Source organism: Eptesicus fuscus, chromosome 11, assembly GCF_027574615.1.
Source record: "Eptesicus fuscus isolate TK198812 chromosome 11, DD_ASM_mEF_20220401, whole genome shotgun sequence".
NCBI lineage: Eukaryota > Metazoa > Chordata > Mammalia > Chiroptera > Vespertilionidae > Eptesicus > Eptesicus fuscus.
Window position 1 is genome coordinate 53,293,354 of NC_072483.1, and position 18,565 is coordinate 53,311,918.

The 18,565-nt window shown below is 38.8% G+C and overlaps 1 protein-coding gene across 2 annotated transcripts in view; it reads right to left on the minus strand.

The window, feature by feature from the left end:
• The window catches only part of PDE11A (phosphodiesterase 11A), a 296,962-nt gene that overhangs the window by 151,371 nt on the left and 127,026 nt on the right, over positions 1–18,565 (minus strand). For both annotated transcript variants that reach the window (XM_054722954.1, XM_054722953.1), the window contains 2 exons: positions 12,940–13,072; positions 2,277–2,352 (listed from right to left, as the gene is read on the minus strand). In XM_054722954.1, the coding sequence (XP_054578929.1) occupies positions 2,277–2,352; positions 12,940–13,072 (209 nt within the window). The remainder of the gene's footprint in view (positions 1–2,276; positions 2,353–12,939; positions 13,073–18,565) is intronic.

Sequence of the window (18,565 nt, forward strand, 5' to 3'; positions counted from 1 at the left end):
GCAGCAGATCTGAGATGTGCTGAAATGCAGTCTACTTTCCAGGCTGTGAGATCCCAACTAGGTCTCAGTAAAGCCTGGAGTTCTACCAGATATCAACCTATTTCTTGAAAATGGTTTTCAAGATGACTGTACACAATAAATCTGATAAATCTGGCACACACACACATATATATATCCTCTCTAATAAAAGAGAAACATGCAAATTGACTGTACCTTCGCTACACCCACAAGCCACATCCACCAGCCAATCAGGGCGAGTATGCAAATTAACCCAACCAAGATGGCGGTTAATTTGCATATCCAGGCCAGAGCAAAGACTGAAGACAGCGTAGAAAGAAGCCAAGCACTGCAGAAGGGAGCTAAGCTGTGGAGAAGCAAGCAAGTGGGGCAGTGGAGAAGGGAGGGAAGCAGGCGGGGAGAGAGAGAAGGAAGGGAAGCAGGCGGGGCGGGGAGAAGGGAGGGAAGCAGGCGGGGCAGCGGAGACCGCAGCAGGAAGCCCTATTGCAAGAATCTTCCTGCAAGGGGCCTCTAGTATATATATAATTTTTTATTTTTTCAATTCCCTGAAGCACAATGTTTGAGTGAGACAGTGTGACATAGTGCTTAAGAACACTGGCCCTGAAGTTAGATTATCTTAGTTCAAATTTCAACTCCACCATCAGTATTACCTTGAGCAAGTTACCTAAATTTTTTAGCACTGAATTTCCTCATCTGTAAAATGGGGGTTGAAATGTTAACTGTCTCAGAGGATTATGAAGATTAAATGAGACAACGTTTGCATGTTTGTAAAGCATATTACTCAAAGGGTAATATGTAAGGGATAATGATACAGTTAACCTTCAAAGCAAAGTTAGTGCTGTTGACTGCTACCAGTGAGTACCTATATTTCTAACAAACTTAACTTACATGTGCTTCCTCTTTCCAAAGTTCATTTCTGGCATTATACCAGATGTTTGGGGACATGACTATTAAAACCCACAAGTTTAACCAAAAAAACTCATCAATCTTAAAAATCACTCTCCTGTGTCCCTATTTAGTACAAACAAAGAAAATAGCTATAATTCTAAAGCATGCTTCTATTTTTTAAAACACCTAACTTTCCACCAGGGAGGTAAGTCATTATATGCTAAAAGACATATATAATTAAATGCAAATCTTTTGGCATGTAACAAGCAAACTACAGTCTTAATTTTGAAAGAATAACAGATATTTACTGTTAGGAATGAAATGAAAGACTGTATGTGAGATTTACATTGGACATCAATAGATAACATATGGTGTTTCTTATGGACTTCCTCTTCTCTTTCAACTTAAATATATTTAAAATTCTGTACATGATGCAATTCAATGCTTTGTACTAGGGGCTCAAATTCCTAAATCTTAGAATATTCTATATGTTTAATAATGTACTAATGTTTTTCTACAAATTAAGCAAACTGATGAAAAAAATTTTCTTAGAATTCAAGTCTTGACAACCTTTACAGAGCAGCAAATTGGTAAGTGGCAGTGTCTTAGAGTTTAAGAGGCAAACTTGGGGAGACAGAGAGGCAAATAGATACATTGGTTACCAAATACATTAGTTACCTTATGCCTCTTAGGAAAAAATCACATTTTCATTGCATTTCAATAATTTTAACTAATGCTTACATCCTTCACAACTTCTTTACTTTAATCACTGACTTCCTTCTTAGATTTAATGTTTTCCTGACTAGATTTTTGAAGGGAGAGAAGGGAGCAAGGAGGGAGAGAAGAAATGGAAGCTGCTTTGGTCCACAATTCCCTTATTCTGGGGAAAGTGTAGCTTATTTCAGAATCATCTAGACAGAAGAATGTATGTTCAGTATATGTCTAGTAATTCATGTTCCTTCTTTCTTTGCATTTAGTCCATGTGTAAATGCATAGATGTAAATATGTAGATGTAGTAAGAGAGTTTGTACTAGGAGTTAGGAGGCCTGAGTTTTAGTTCTAACCCTGCTACCAACTCACGCTGAGATTTTATTCATCTTTGCAGCCCACCGCCCTGCCTTAGTTTCCAAAGGTTGAGGTAAAAGAATCCTATTAGTTGCTTTCTGAGATCCCCTCCAACTTCAAAATAGATGTTTGTTCATTGATGGGATTAATGTAGTCTGCACTTAAGAGATTACACAAGAGTATGAGACATAGGTTGATGAATCCTAGACATAAAAAAGGGGAATACATAAAAAAAGATATGGGTATATTTTAAATTAAATTTTTATTTCTTATAAAAGTGTTTGAACATTTAGGTGATGACTTACCAATTATTTGGTGGCTGCTATTCCAAATAGGTACGCAGAGAACGGATCTTATGTGAAAACCAGATATCTGGTCAGCCTAGGATATAAAAGTAGTTAATTGAAAATAAACATCATCTACTCATTTCTCTCTTCTACTCTTCATAACAAGTATTTTAAAATAATATTTTAAAAAACACAGTATAATTTAATTTTTAATGTACACCTATCTCTTTTAATTTAAAACCTCACAAGGAAACCAAGCCCTAACCAAGTATGAATCAACCAAAGCCTCCATACCAAAGATAAGGATGACAATGATGATTATAAGCTAACTTTTACTGGATGTTCACTCCATGTATGACACCTGTTCAGGGTTTTCACATGAAATATCTCATATACTTATCAGATAAGACTTAGAGAAATTGACTACCTGGAAGATGGAGATACTGGCTCAAAGGAAGCCAGATAATAACAAACACATCCATCAACTTTATCTTCTATAAGAACAAAGTGTTTTTTCTTCTTCTCCCTAAGGCAATGTCTACATTACAGCAATGCTAGTGAGCATGAGGAGAAGGAAGTCAATTTTACAGGAACCTGGAAGGCATAATGTATAGTCTTGGGTTAGCCAGAGCAGCACTAGAATGTTTTGGGTCTGTTTTGTTTTGCTGAGAGCCAATTGTTGGTGGTCCTGAACCAGCACTGAACAGTAGGCACAATTGCCTCTGTCAACTGTAGGATAACTGTAGGCTCTGTCTAACCTCCCTTAGGAAATCTTAAGCAGCTGAGGAAAGAGGTCACAGACCAAGAAGAAAGGGAAGATGTGGTAAAGGAGATAAACAAGGACAGAGACAGTTTGAGAGGCTGGTGGTGAGGAAGACAAAGCTTAGACTGTTTGTCAGTGAAATGAAAGAGATTTTTTTTTTTTTACCAAAAATAAGTACAGTTTCCCAGTTAACGGATCTAATTAAAGATGGTTTATCTCTAGGAGCCATCAAAACATACTTGTCTTATTTTCCAGCCTCTCAAAGGTAGTTAAAGAAAATGTTAAATTAATTGATGATAATTTATTAATGTGCAATGTGTTTCCTTTCCCTAGAAAGATATGTACAACTTTAACAATAATCTCAAACAAAACTTTATCCTCCAAATGCCAATCTACTGGAGAAAATTATGGCACTGGAACAAGCTGAGAGAGATGTTTCCAGTGGGCCAGTTGATTTCCTTGAAACAATAGAGAAGCGGTTTCTTTTTGCCCACCTTACCTGCACATGGGATCAATCCTAATGGCTCCTAGAACAATGCCTACAAGTTCCTGACATGAGCATTCCTAGAAAAAAATAACAACTGACCTTTGGGCTTAGAAATGAGGCACTGTCTCCACAACCTATGCAGCAAAGTTTGTTTGACTCTTAGAACTATGGGACTCCTATTTATCTTCATCACCCACACTACCCCATTTTATATTCTATTCACATATTAGTAATCCCCCTAAGCTTCTTCACCCTCCTGGTCATCTGGAACTCTTACATCCACTGTCCAATCTTCTCTACCATACCCTACCAACTTTCTGGAAAGAATCTCAAACTGGCCTACCTTAAGTATCAGCAACTGGGAAATTACTGGTTGCTAATGCATTTCAACAGATCCACGGAGCTCTAACTCTTACTGGTTTCAATTGTGTGCATTTCCCTTTGTAACAGAAACATAAGTGATGACCAGAAGGCATTATGAAGGTGTTACAGAGAATCTTACCTAATAATAGACAAACATGTAAATTGACCATACCTCCACTACACCCACCAGCCAATCAGGAGGGAATGTGCAAATTAGAAGGACAAAGATGGTGGCCGCTCAGCCATTCCAGGCATGGAGTGGCCGGGCGGGGCAGGACACCTGCTATGAGAGGGAGGGGGATGTGTGAAGGGATCTACAGGAGCAGCACTCCAGACCCAGCGAAGACAAGACTGCAGGCTGCAGCGAAGACGGCAGACTCTGGCTGGAGTCTGCAGCAAAGACCTCTGGCCAGTGTCTGCAGCAAAGATGAAGATGGCAGACTCCGGCCTGAGTCTGCAGCGAAGATGGCAGACTCCAGCCTGAGTCTGCAGCGAAGACAAAGGCAGCAGACTCCGGCTGGAGCAAAGGCCTGGGTCCTGGATGCCAAAGGAAAACCGGTGCTGGAAGCCAAGGGAAGAAAGGCCTATTGCACGAATCTCTTCGTGCAATGGGCCTCTAGTAGACAATGAACTGTCCTGCTGGGCTAGTGCTCAGTATCCCAGATTGCAGGGGTGTTTTCCTATTAAGATCTGACAGGCGAAATGGACTTTAATTCTCTACGTTGAATGATCTCAGAGACTGTAGCCCCATTATCCTTAAGTGCTCACGATAAGGGTAAGACCTATTGAGTTGTCTATAACAGGCTTTAACAAAAAGATCAGGGAAAGAACTTCATATGGAATAACTGTGTATGACTGAAGAATGACAGAGTTAAGATCATAATACCTTAGATTTGACTGTGTAACTCTGGGCATTGGCCACCATGGCAGAGGAGAACTAGGCACTGATGGGTTACCCACTGCTGAATTTGTGACACATACATAGACTGCCAAGCCATTCATGCACAAAGCCTGCCCTACTTTTTAGTTATATTTTGCCATTCCCCTTGCTGCACCTTTCCCATTTAAATGTAGAGTCCAATTATTCATTCCTGTTGCAGGCAGAAAACAAACCCTTCATATAATGGTTCTGAAATTCTCTTCATCACTACACTAATGGGAGAAAATATTAAATTAAGCAGTAGAATATTGTACCTTATGTTGACTAAATAATGGCTCGCTGTGCATTAGTGTATTTGTTTTAAGGTGTTCTTTTGAATCTAGTATGAAAAGAAGAGCAGAAATCTTCTCAGATGATGTTCTAGAGCACAGCTAACTATTGGGAGTTGAATTCTCAAGCACAATGCCAACTAAAGCAAGGCCAGAATAATTGCATCATGAAGATGTTTGTAAATAGAGTATGCACTACAAGAAGTCACCTGATGCAGTAGCAGGTCATCTGCAAATGTGCTTTATGTGCATGCTATTGGGACAGTTTCAGACAAGGATCTTAGAATAATATCCAAGCAACACTCCATGCAGGCAAAGGCAATAGAAAGTAATCTACTTGAATTCCCTAAGGATATAGCAAGGCAAGTTAATTTACCTAGATCTTACGTTATTTCAATTCTGGTTTTCAATAATAGTTTATAGTTTTTAGAGGGCTTATGATAGCTTGGTAAAATATAAAGGGGCTAAAATTTTAAAGCATCTTTATAATTTTGCCTGATTATACAAAAATAACAGAAACACTTGTGAATTTTTAAGTAAAAATAAAATCAAAAGCACTGATCTTGCCATCTCTAGAAATGACAGCTATTAACAGTTTGATATAACTTCATCCTTATCTTTTTCTACAAATATATTAAAATATATTCTACACCAAGTTATTCTACATTTAATAGTATTTAAATCTGTATTTTAAAAATATCTTTTTATTGATTTCAGAGAAGAAGGGAGGAGAGATAGAAACATCAGTGATAAGAGAGAATCATTGATTGACTACCTCCTGCACGCCCCACACTGCAGATCAAGCCCGTAATCCAGGCATGTTCCCCAATTGGGAATTGAACTGTGACCTCCTGGTTCATAGGTCAATGCTCAACCACTGAGCCATGACAGCCGCATAGTATTTAATATATTTATTAATAATATAGATAATATATTCAATAAAACTAAACAATATTCAATGGTAATGTCTATTGCATACTAAACATTGTTCTAGTTATTGGAGATACATCAGAGAACAAAACTGACAAAATCCTGACCTTCCTTGAGCTTACATTCTATGAGGGAAGACAGATGGTAAACAATACAAAAAGTACACAAATAAATTATATGTTAGAAGGTGTTTGGGACTAAGGGCAAAAATAGAGCAGGATAAAAGGGATTAGGAATATCAAGGATGTCAGGCCTTACTAACAGGTAACATCTGAATGATGATTTTAAAGAGGTAAGGATGTGAGTTATACAACAATTGGGGTAAAAGTATTTCAGTTGAAGGAGTAGCCATTGCAAAGGCCCTGAGGTAGGTGTGTGAGATGCATGTTCTAGGAATTACAAGGAGACCAGTGTGGCTGGAGAAGTATGAGAAAGGGCTGGGGTGGATAATCAGAAACCAGATTGTGTAAGGGCACTGTAAGCCTCTGAAAGAATTATAAATTTGGCTGCTACTCTAGTAAAATAAAGAGACTTTGCAGAGTTTGTGAGCAGAGTTGTGATATGTGACTTAAAATTTAAAAGCATGGATACCCCCTCCCAAGGAGCAAACATCCAATAAAACTACAATATCTACGAACATGATAACTCATGAACAGGTGTTTCTTAAGCCACTATAAATATATATAATCAGTTATATTTAATAGGTCATTTTCATCTTCTATCCTTTTCAAGGATCACAGATTCTTGTAACAGAATAAACATATTCTGATCTTCATAACGTTGCAAAATTTAAAACTCAGAAATTTAGTTCCAGTCTGTGACTATCCTTATATAACCATTATGTCATAATTTTCCACCCATAAACTAAGGAGCTTGGCTATAAAACCATGTATGCTATCAAGCCCAGCAGGTACTACTGCTAAGAGTCAACTTGAACAGCCAGACAGCAGGCAAGTAATCACTGTGGCTCGCCCTCTAAGTCGCTCTGTTCACCGCAAGGAGGGGACTCCATTAAATATTTAACACAGCCACAAAGAGAACACCCAGCAGGTGGATAACTATGATTACTTGCCCCAGAGCCCTCTCAGCAAGCATCTGACAGCACTTGGGATGAGCTTTATATCACATTAAAACATTCCTTTGTAGCTTTTATCAAAAGAAAGACCAACAGTTTCAAAACTGAGATTTCAAAATAAGGATCATTCTCGTGCTGCATATTTTTGGGCTAAGTTTCAGAGAAGTTATTACAAGGCTGAAAATTCACAGAAATTGGAAATATACTTTACACTTTAACTATATAGTTAAAGCAAAGCTTGATAGAATAAACTACCTCTTATTAACAGAAAATAGCTACTGATATCATGAATCCCCCAACTGACAAGCTTGGTGTGTTCATTGAAATTGGAGAAGAAACTACCAAATGTACATGAGGATGTACTGGGTTCAGCACCTGCAGTTAGAGATCGGAAGAATCTACGAAATGGTCCACTGGGCAAGTCATTCATAGCTGCTGCTGAGCAATTTCATTCCTGGAGAAGGGAACACCCTACCCACTACCACTGATCAGGAACATCCACCTGGGCTTTAACATGAGCAAAAACTAAACTTCTAATGTATTAAGTCACAGAGATTTTGGAGTTTGTGCATTGCCTTGACTGATACAGTAGTTTGAAGGAAGGCACCAAAGTTGTGTTTGAAATAAACCAATGTGACTGGCTTTTAGCTACATGTTTAAAGGATTGGTGGGTTGCTTGGGGCTGGGCAGTGCAGTTAGCCCCTGAGCTTGATCACCCCGATCTGCCCAGGTAACCTGAACCTTGGATGTCTGACCACTCTTGTGAAGACTCAGGTCTGCATATCGCTTGCCCCTATAAGGTAGGATCTGGTGATCATCTTCCCAAGGCAGCCCAAGGCCACGGGACATACATCCAGCCTTCACCACCTGTGGATATCTGCCATTGCTCCTTCTCTAACCAGAAAAGAGAAGACCTAGCCTTCCTGAAGTCCTGCAGGCTGTCAGATTATTGCGACCATCCCTTCTTTACTGTCAACCAACAATCACCCTAACTGTCCTCTTTGTGCAGAGACTTTTCTCTTCCCCCATGTCTCTGGAGGAAGGGGACATTGAAGTTGGCTTGTCCACGATCCAAATTCGGCTGGTCTGCAGCTCTGTGTTAGGCCCCTCATGCAGAGGAAAGGATCTACTTTTAGATCCTGGAACTAAAACACTAGTCCTCAACCAGACCAATATTTTCGCCTGATATTCATACAGGACTCCATGGTTTACAAAATATGTATGCAGAATTTTACATGCTACGGTATGTGTGCAAGCAATAGGTCCAAGATTTTTCGGCTGGTAAGTGGAGCAGACAGGACCAAAAGGTAGGTCTGCCAGCCGTAAGTTCATGTGCCTGTGTGGAGAGAGGAAGGAAGGTGTGGTCACTCTACTGCCCAGGCAACCCTCAGCAGCAGGTGCCCCCAAAAGGCCACTCAGAGAAGAACTGAATTAGGAACCAGAGGTGCAGTCTGTTCTGTGCCCTGCCTCAAGGAAGTTGTGTGGCCTTAGGCAAGTTCCTTCAGCTCTCCGAGTCTCTATTTTCTCACCTGTGAATTAAAGAAATCTCCAATATTTCTATTAACTGGAAACTTTTGTATCTATACTATAGATTCTATAGTAAGAAACCTCAGAATACGGCCAATCCACTTTTGGTGTTCTATCCCAAGTCACTGCATTGTCTGATGAATTGGAATCCTTCCTGCTCAGTAAAGACAATTCAGGTTGCCAGAATTAGCATTGAGCCAGTGAGAAATTTAGCACAGATACCCGTGTTCAGGTAATTGGATTTCTGGCATTATCTAGGTCTGTGTAGAGAAAAATCAGGAGGAAAAACAAGAAATGCTCTGAAAAGGATTCCCCGTGCTACCTCTCTGCAAATTATCATTCTTGGTAACCAACTGCAAACTATTCAGGGAAGTGGGTGAGTGCAGAGAACAAAAAAGCAAATGCTTTCCCCAGTGGAGATAACAATTAGTCATCAACCCTGGATTTAAAACACAAAACTGTACCCTTATGTTCTACCGCTGATAAATAATGACTTGGTAATGATTACTGGGGAAAATATGAACCCATGTCCCAGACACCAGAAGAGAGGACACAACCTTCGCAGGGAGACAACATAGTTCTAAAAGGTACCCTCTGTTTCTTGGATGATTTTAGAATGAGTTTTAGTGAAAGAATAAGTCAATTAAATTTTGTCATGGTGTTTTTATATCTCGAGGGAAATAACATGTTAATGAAAAACATATCTGAAATGGTTGTCTTTATTTCATGATCTACACCATCAGGCTTTGTGCGGAGAAGGTTTCACCCTTTTAGCTTCTTGGGGAGGGCTGTGGATCAGTCTGAAGTCCATTTCATTCATTATTAAAATAATCAGTTGGCATTTATTACTGAGGAAAAATATACTTGAGGAGAAAGACAGACTAAGCAGGTAAATAATTTTGATATTTCTGGTGTGATACATCACACACACACACACACACACACACACACACACACACACACACACACACACACAGGCATGCACGCGTACCATATACACACAGTTATAGGACAGATCTACTAAATGCCACATCTCTCTCACTCTCCTCTCCCTTCTCTCCTCTCCATTTATATTGAAAAATTCCTTTCCTTTTTTTTCTTCAGCATAAGAAGAGAAACATAAAATAATTTTAAATTCAAGTACCATCCAAACACATCATGTAAAAATCATGATATAATGCACCTTAAGATTTTCATTTAAAATCTAGTATTAGCTGTGTGGCAGATTGAAAGTACATGGGTAGAAAGTCAAGAAATAATGATGGTCTAAAATAAATACACATTTTATCATAAAGTATAATGTGATTTTACGAAGTAGTCACTGCTTCAGCTCCCACAGTTTACTGTTTTCAGACATCATTGCTTCTAACGACTGGATCAGGGCATGAAATTTTTATGCTCAATCCCACAGAAATAATTGTTGCCTTTTTGCTCAACAGTCCACACTGTTGGTTCTATGGATCATCGGGCAGTCTCCCTTATTGGAATGGACTGCTAAGTGTGGAGAAAATGTAAAAAGCTGCATCACTAATCAGGAAGAGACGTGGTAAGAGTCTGCCTATAGATAGACATAAGGATATGGTACATTCAAGCTCACCACATTGTATTAGCAAGAAGTATTTTTGAGATATTAATTATGCTAGCTACATGGCTGTTTTTCATGAGAAAAAAGAACAATGATTGGACAAGAATTGTACATTTCCTATAAAGGTGAAGATGCTTATCTTTTATGACCAACATGTCATTCTCCTGGGTACAGACCCTAGAAAGCCTCTTGCACCTATGTACTTAGAAACATATACAAGGGTGTCCTCGGCATTTATATGTGACAGCAAAACACTGAATTCAAATGTCTATCAACAACATAGTAGATAAGTACAGTGAGGCATATTCATACAATGGGACACTTTGCAGCAGTGAAAATAAATGAATGAATTATAAATTCATGTGACTAGGGATTATACGTTGAACAAAAAAGCAAGCCACAGAAAACCATATACAGTATATAATTTAACTTACAGAAATTTTAGAGACATGCAAAATATAACAACATATTTTGCAGGAATTCAAATCTATGGGATGAAACTGTCTAGAAAAGCAAAGAAACATTAAATTAAAATTAGGACAGTGGTTACCTCTGTGGTGGAAATAAATGAGATGGGATTAGGGAAGATTAATACAATGACTCAAAAGTAATGATCTTTTTTTTTTTTTCTTAAACTGGATGGTGGGTGTTTACTGAATCATATTGTGTTATACTTTTACACACTTTGTCTTATGAACCAACTTTTTAAAATGGTAGTTTGTTGATTATTTTTGCTTCTCCAAAATTTGACTTCATGGTCCAAAGCTAAGAGCAGAATAATAGTAATCCATACCAAATTTAGTGCAATAATGTGGGCTAGCACTCAACCATCATCCCTTGACATCTAATCTAACATGTTGACTTTGTAACAATAAACTGGCAATTTATGATGTTTTTGCATAGCTAGCCTTTCTGTTTGTTCATTTATTACTGATGTTAATAATAGAAGACTGAGAGCACTTCATAAAACTGTGTTTAGAAATATGTTCTTCAGTATTTTCTAAAATTAAGGAGGAAAGAAACACAGCAAAAGGTCAAGCTTTATAAAATCAGGCATAGCCCAGTCACAATGATACCTATACAAATATTTTTTTAATATATATTTTATTAATTTTTTACAGAGAGGAAGAGAGAGGGATAGAGAGTTAGAAACATCGATGACAGAGAAACATCGATCGGCTGCCTCCTCCACACCCCCTACTGGGGATGTGCCCGCAACCAAGGCACATGCCCCCGACCGGAATCGAACCTGGGACCCTTCAGTCCGCAGGCCAACGCTCTATCCACTGAGCCAAACAGGTTTCGGCTATACCTATACAAATATTGACATCTATAATCATTTCCACTCTGCCAGTCATAGAACCAAGGAAGTGGTGCCTTCCTTACAGGAGATGCACTTTCTCAAGGAAGATAACACAAAATTCAGATTTAATGAAATAGACCCAACAGAGCTAGAGGGCGGTCAGCATTGGGACAGCTAAAGGAGGACACAGGAGAGACACGCAATATGGAACTCCAACTGGGAGTTCATGAAAGAAACTGATGCTCAATAATGAAGAGAGATATCTGGAGGATGTAGCCTGGAGAAAGAGAATTCCAGGCAATTGCAGAGAGGTGGTGAGTTTAGGGAATTAAAAATTTCCCTGCAGAGATCTGTGAGGATGATCTGACTGAAAATACAGATTAGACTTAGATTCCAGGCTCCCTGCCATCGTCATGTTCTACTCACACACTGGAGATAGCACAGAGAAGGAATAGAGTAAAGGCTGTGGGCTCTGAGACTAGGACTGAATCCTTGTCTGCCTCTACAATCACAGACCAGCTCTCAGCGTCTGTAAAATGGGGATGATGACACCTACTTCTTAGGGTGGCACAGATTAAATGTTCAGTTATTATCACTAATCTACCCTCTGTTTTGTAGCAGTGTGAGCTTTCTAAAATATAGCTCCTGGTTCTCCCCCATTTAAAACCCAACTACTGTTCTCCATTGCATAGGATAAATACTCTAAGCTCTTAACACGCCTTTCACCTCTTTGAGTGATCTGGCCTCTGTTTTCCTCTCGAGCCTCATCCACCTGGACCTTCAGCCACATTAACTCATCTTGGTTCCCTAACTCTCCAATAAATTAAAAGTAAACTTACAATTTATTGAATACACACACGTAAACACATTTGATAAGTTTAGGTAAATTCACCTGTGCAATATTCTGTTCTATCTCACATTTTAAACTTCTACAAATCAGAACCTATATTGCTTTAGTATATTCTGTATATCAGCACAATGATTAACATTAAACAATAACAAACCAATTTATTGTTGCTTAGGAACAATTTTTAAAAATACAGTAGTTATTCTAGTATATGTTGGGAAATAACTGTTATATACACATTTTTATTATTAGCTATTTCATAGTTTCATACAAATTATGATTAACATAAAATATACATGGGTACACAAATATGGGTACATTTAATATAAAATGTACCAAATCATAAAAGACCATCAGACTAATACTTTAATAGCCACTTTGCCACAAATCAGGGTGGAGAGAGGAAGTTTCCTGTCAATCAACCATAGGCAATGCACACAATCCAATCAGAGGGGGAAAATGCAGAAGAATTGCCAGTAAACTCTGGGGTTGCTGTCAATCTGTATGATGTCCCTTTTTTGCTTCAACCAGCAAACCATCAACAGAGTGACAACTGAACCTTTAGACTCCTGAGGAAGAGGACTCCTCTTACCTCGGCATCAAAGCGCGGGTCCTGGTAGGCATCACTGATGTTCACGGGAAGGCCTGTGGAGGCCACGAGCTCCGCAATGCTATTATTGATCAGCCAGTCGGAGTATGATGATTTCTCCACGCTTTCTTTGAAACTATCAGGACACCAAGGCAGGCAGTAAGAAAAGAGAGAAACATAAGCTTGCTTGAAAGCAAACCCTACAAAACTACACTGAAAGCCTGACTATCTATCCTCATTACAAAGGGATAAGTGATATTAGTCACAGAACAATAGCGGGGCAATTATTAGAATCTACTTCAAAAAGACTTACCTGCTATAATGTAAAATGATCAAATGATAGAGTCTCTATGATCCAGAGAGCAACTCTAGATCGTATTTAGGCCCCAAAGCAGGCAGACATAAAGCAGATAATCAGATGATGACCAAAATTGAGGCTAGAACGCCAGCGCAGTGCCATAACAAATTCCACTGACCCTCCCAGCCCTCTCCCCTGGCTTAACCGATCAGACTAGATGTTTGGCACCAAGATAAATGAAACCCAAGAATGAGGGAAAATCAGAAAATAAATTGGCAATTTAAAAAATTTTAAATGTAGCAAAACAGTACGTCTAGACTATATGTAATCTTAAAATTATGTAGCTATTTTTGTAGCCTCAGAGTATGTTTTTTAACAAAAGCACATTTTCTACTTGCCAAATCTCACTAGAAAGCCTGTTTTATCTCTACTAACCCCTCATTTCAGTCATTCAAGTTATACTCATATTTAACTTAAACTAGGAATTTTATGCTAAATGATTTTGTGATCTTGACCTTTGATCACTTTCACGACAAACATCAAATTTACAGAAATGTTGTAAGAATCAGTGAGATTCCCTGCTTCCTCCCTCCCTTCCACCATTTCTCCCCTGGTACATACTGAACTCTGACAGCCAGGAGCTGTGGAAATGCAAATTTGAGTACTGTCCAAATTAGCAACATCGAGGTAAATTTTCTTGGAGGATGTTAGATTTGTGGCTTAGCAGGTGATAACTGAAATTATGTAAATGAAAGCAAGCATACTAGGACAATGTCTTCCAAACTACATTTGTCCAGGAGATACCAATGAGTGCAGTACAGCAAGAATAACAACAACTCTACTGACTTTTAAATCTAAACTGCCTTATATGTAAGCAAAACACTACACACTGTACACAGTCCTTGTTGTTATGCAAGTATGTGCCTGTGTGGAACTTGTGCCCTACTGGGAATGCCAGGAACTGGCACGGAGAGGCCCCGGATGCATGAATGAGTGGGAAGCATAGGCATTATTTGCCATCGTTAATATATTTCACTTGTGATGATTGCTGGTCTGTATCTGATAAATTCAACATATTTTTGTGATGTTATTAACCCTTTATTGCATATTACATATTACTAGTACATACACGTACTAGTACATCAGAACTTCAAAAATATTTGCTGAGGAAATGAACTGGCTCTTTTGAAACGAGAAAGCTGAGGCTCAGCTAAATTTCCCTAAGTGCAGATAGAATTTTCAGCCACGTGTGACTCCAAAGCCCCAGATTATTCTGTTTATCCTGCTGCCTGCCTCTCAGGGAAGGAGCCAATGGGTAGGAGTAGAGCAAAATGCTGGGTTCTCACCTAAAGAAAAGGAGGGACAGTCAACACAACAGAGAATTTCAGGAAGATGCTGCAGACAAGAAACACTTCAGACTGAGAATGCAGGCAAAGGAAGAGGGAGAAAAAAACTTTGGACTTAATAAACCAGCATGAACAGAATTCCCAAAGAAGGTGATGATGGAAATACTCACTGAGCAGGGGCTCCTGAAAGATTCACTCTAAATGCAAAACATGCTTAGATCTGATTTAACTAAGGCTGCATATGTATTGAAATCATTATAAAATTGTTGAACAGTGTAGTAGACAGTAGACCTGACTCTGTGCAAGGCACTGCGCAAGGCACTATTGAGTTGGATTCTAAAAAGTATAAGCTATGGTTTCTGCCCTCCTGGGGGCTGTTGTCCCAATGGGGAGAAGAGAAATGAGCACACTGACATTTAAACAATACGTAATTTCAAATCAAGAATTCATCACAAGGCTGTGTCGACTGGTTGCCAAGTCAACGGGACCCATCACGAGTGTGGAAGAAATGCAGGGAGGGAGAGACCACTGCAAGAGCTGCAATCTAGCTAAGGCTTCGGAAAGGAGGGGAGAGGTGAACTGACTATAGCCAAGAGTGCAAACAGATTTTCTGAAAACCACTTCTCCCTTTCTTCAGTTCCATGGTGCACAGGGATGTAAATTAAGGCCCAGTGTGACAGAATGCTCAGAGAGACAGTCAGGGAGGTTGATTTGTCACTCAGTATTTATATCACATTCTGGCTTTTGCACCATTCAACCTTCCAAATCCGAATGCTTTGCTGTAATGCTAATCATAACAGTGAGTTAGAGCTTTCAAAACCTTGCTTTTCCTTACAAAAATAATTTTGTTTTATGATTAAAAGCATGAGTTTAAGAGTCAGATATACCTGATTCAAATATCTATTTTGCCACTTTCTAGCAAAATGATCTCAGGCAAGTTCCTTACACTTCACCTATATGATAGGTATGGTACTACTACTTAGATATTGTGCAGATTAAAGTAATAATTTATGTAGGTGGTTAGCACATTATCTAGCCCATAGTAAACATTTTTAAAAGCATCAACTTTTTAACAACTTCTAAAGTAAATTATGCATATGGAAGTTCCCCTTCGTACATTTCAGCAACGTGGTGCTGTGAATTTAATCACAAAGGAAAGGGTCCAAATTAGTTCTGCTTCTTGAGGGACATATCTGGTTTAGAGGATCAGTTCTTTCCTTCAGGTCCTTTAGGGTCAGCTCCTTCAGGCTTATGAGGTTCCTTTTATTCTGTGTGGCTTCTTCCCAATCAAAAGCGTCAAGACTAATATTTCCTAATTTGTCTTATTTTAAATAGGATTTTGGAAGCTTAAATTAATATCCAAAATTGAATTAACCAACTTTGTAGAGCTCCCCAAGTCTGACCAGAGGTAACAAAGTCCAACAAATCCAGCACTAAGGTTTTCAGTTTGGGTCAGAACCAAGATAAGGTGAGTCACCACAGTTTAGAAACACATCAACCATTTGATTACTCTGCAGTTTGTGGGTATAAATGAGATCGTGTCAGTTCACTGGATCTCAGCTGCCATGTGCAGAACTGCAAGACCACAGACAACTTCAAGTCTTCTCCCCACCTTCAGTCTCTGGAGAGACATTCTTTCACTTGAGACCCCTTGTCAAAGCCCACTGCCTGGAATCCTCTTGAGGGGGGCCAGACACTGGCTCTTTGAGTGCCAAAGCTTCAGGGACTAAAGGAAGAATACTCTCCCCAAGCTCTGCAGAGTGCTTTGGCCTCTAGGTCCCAAGGCTATGAGCTTGTATCTATATTGTCACAAGTTTCCTCATTAAACAGTCCCTTTAGCTTCTGCCCATACCCTCTGTGAATAGGTAGGGAGTAGGGCTGAGCGGATCATTCATACATGGATGGGTTCCTGTGGACCATCTCCTTCTTTCAGCAAAAGAAAAAGGTGTTTATCAATCACCTCATGCAAATGGATGTCTGGTGTATGTGTTGGTGAATATCTGTGTTTATTGCCAAGATACTTAGTGCACACCAGTGCTCTAAAAGAGAGGGAAATGGCTTAGAATTCTGGACAACATTCATTTGTTGATAAAAACCAAAAGGTGGTTGACAAACCATTAAAATATTCCCAAAATTTGTTTATTTGTTTGTTTTAATATCTGTCCATGTTTAATAGCTCCTCACGTTCAAGACCTAATGCTACTTTGACACCTATAATGAGAATGTTTTTTTAAAATCTGACATAAAGAAATAAAAACACAGTAGCAACATTTAAAAATCCTTGAAATAAAAGTGGAAAAAAGTAAAATAAATATCATATAAATAAACTTCAGTGATACTCCTTAAAAAGTAAAAATTACCCATTCGCTTATTTTAATTCTAGGATTCATTTATAACAACAAATGAATTGCAAGTAAATCCTTTAGGTTGCTTTTTACTAGAACCAGGTGCATAGGAAGATGTAGGTTTTTAAATGAGTTTCCTGTGCAGGGCTGCAGTTTATATTCTCCTTCAGTGGCATCTTGCTTCCAAGTGGGAGACTCAGACTGACTTCAAACAGAGCTTTGTGAGCTCAAATATACTGACTGTGGAGATATAAAAGGGAATTGCCCTATTACAGAAAATATGGCTGCTCCTGAAGTGAGGGTCAGTGAGGTAGATAGAAACCTCAGGGTTGACAAGTTGCCGCGTAGTGTAGGGGAAAAATCGATACAAGTAGAGCAAAACAAGACAAAATAAAATACCACAGAACAAGCAACTTCACCATCTTTGACTGTCTGAAAAACCCCTTAGCTAAAGGTTCAAACACAGAGAACTGTATGAAGATAAACTTGACTAGTTTTTAGAATTAATTCTCAAAGCGAGTCTCCAAATTGCAAGATAAAATATCTGAATAAAATGATGTTAATCATTAGACTGTGTCTGGATTGACGTTTGTGTTCTTAACGCTAGAGTTTACTCTAGTCTTCACTACAGACTCCCATTACTTTACTCTTTCAAGAATGACCATTGATTGGACCCCCACTAACTATAAGACAGTAGAGGGATTAATCTTGCATGAAGTGATCAATAAGGGTCTTTGACTTTTTGCTGAAAGGAGTTGTTGGCACATGGGAACTCATCTATATGTGGATGGTCAGCTCATCCTGCCCTAACTTATGCACAAAGAGGTATAGGCAGAAGCTAAAGGGCCCATACTTTTAGGAAGCTCACAAACAATGACAATGGATTGTGATTAATACCCAAATGGAAGGATATACAAGATATTATGGGAACAGAGAAAAGAAGGATCAATTCTGGTTGGGTTGGGAATTGTATTTGAAGAAGCACTTCACAAAAGAAGTTGGTCTAAGCTGGTCTTTATAGGATTAGTAAGAGTTCATCTGGTAGAGAAAGTAAAAACAATTCAGACAAAACCACAGCATGAGTAAAGCTTTAGAAGTGTGAGGTTTTCTGTACTGATATGATTAACAGTAGAGCTAAAACAAGATACATGGTGAAAATGATGAATAAGGCTACAATAGAAGAGGTCAAGCAATATATTGTGTGATTTCATGAACATATTTTGCATCCACAACCACACATATGCTGATGATTCCTACATCCATATCAGCAGCCCATTGAGTCCTAAATTCCATATATATATCTCCAAGTACTTTCTAGATACATCCTTCAGATTATCCCCAGGCACCTCAGATTTTTCAAGATTGAATTAACACACTTTCCTCAATGTGCTAACAATCATTAATAAAAATTGTCAGCATTAACTAAAAATAGATACTTGGTTTAGGAACATTAGGTTCACCATAGGCACAATCTATCTTCTCATTGTCAATTGCCCTCTGACAGCTTGAGTATTATCCATTGGGGGTAGGATTCAGAGAGGTGAAAAATCAGACACTCCAAGTACTCTTTAGGACAGATATTTTTATGCTTTGCAAACAAAAACTTATTTTTGATCTATAGGTTGTGCCTGTACTATTCA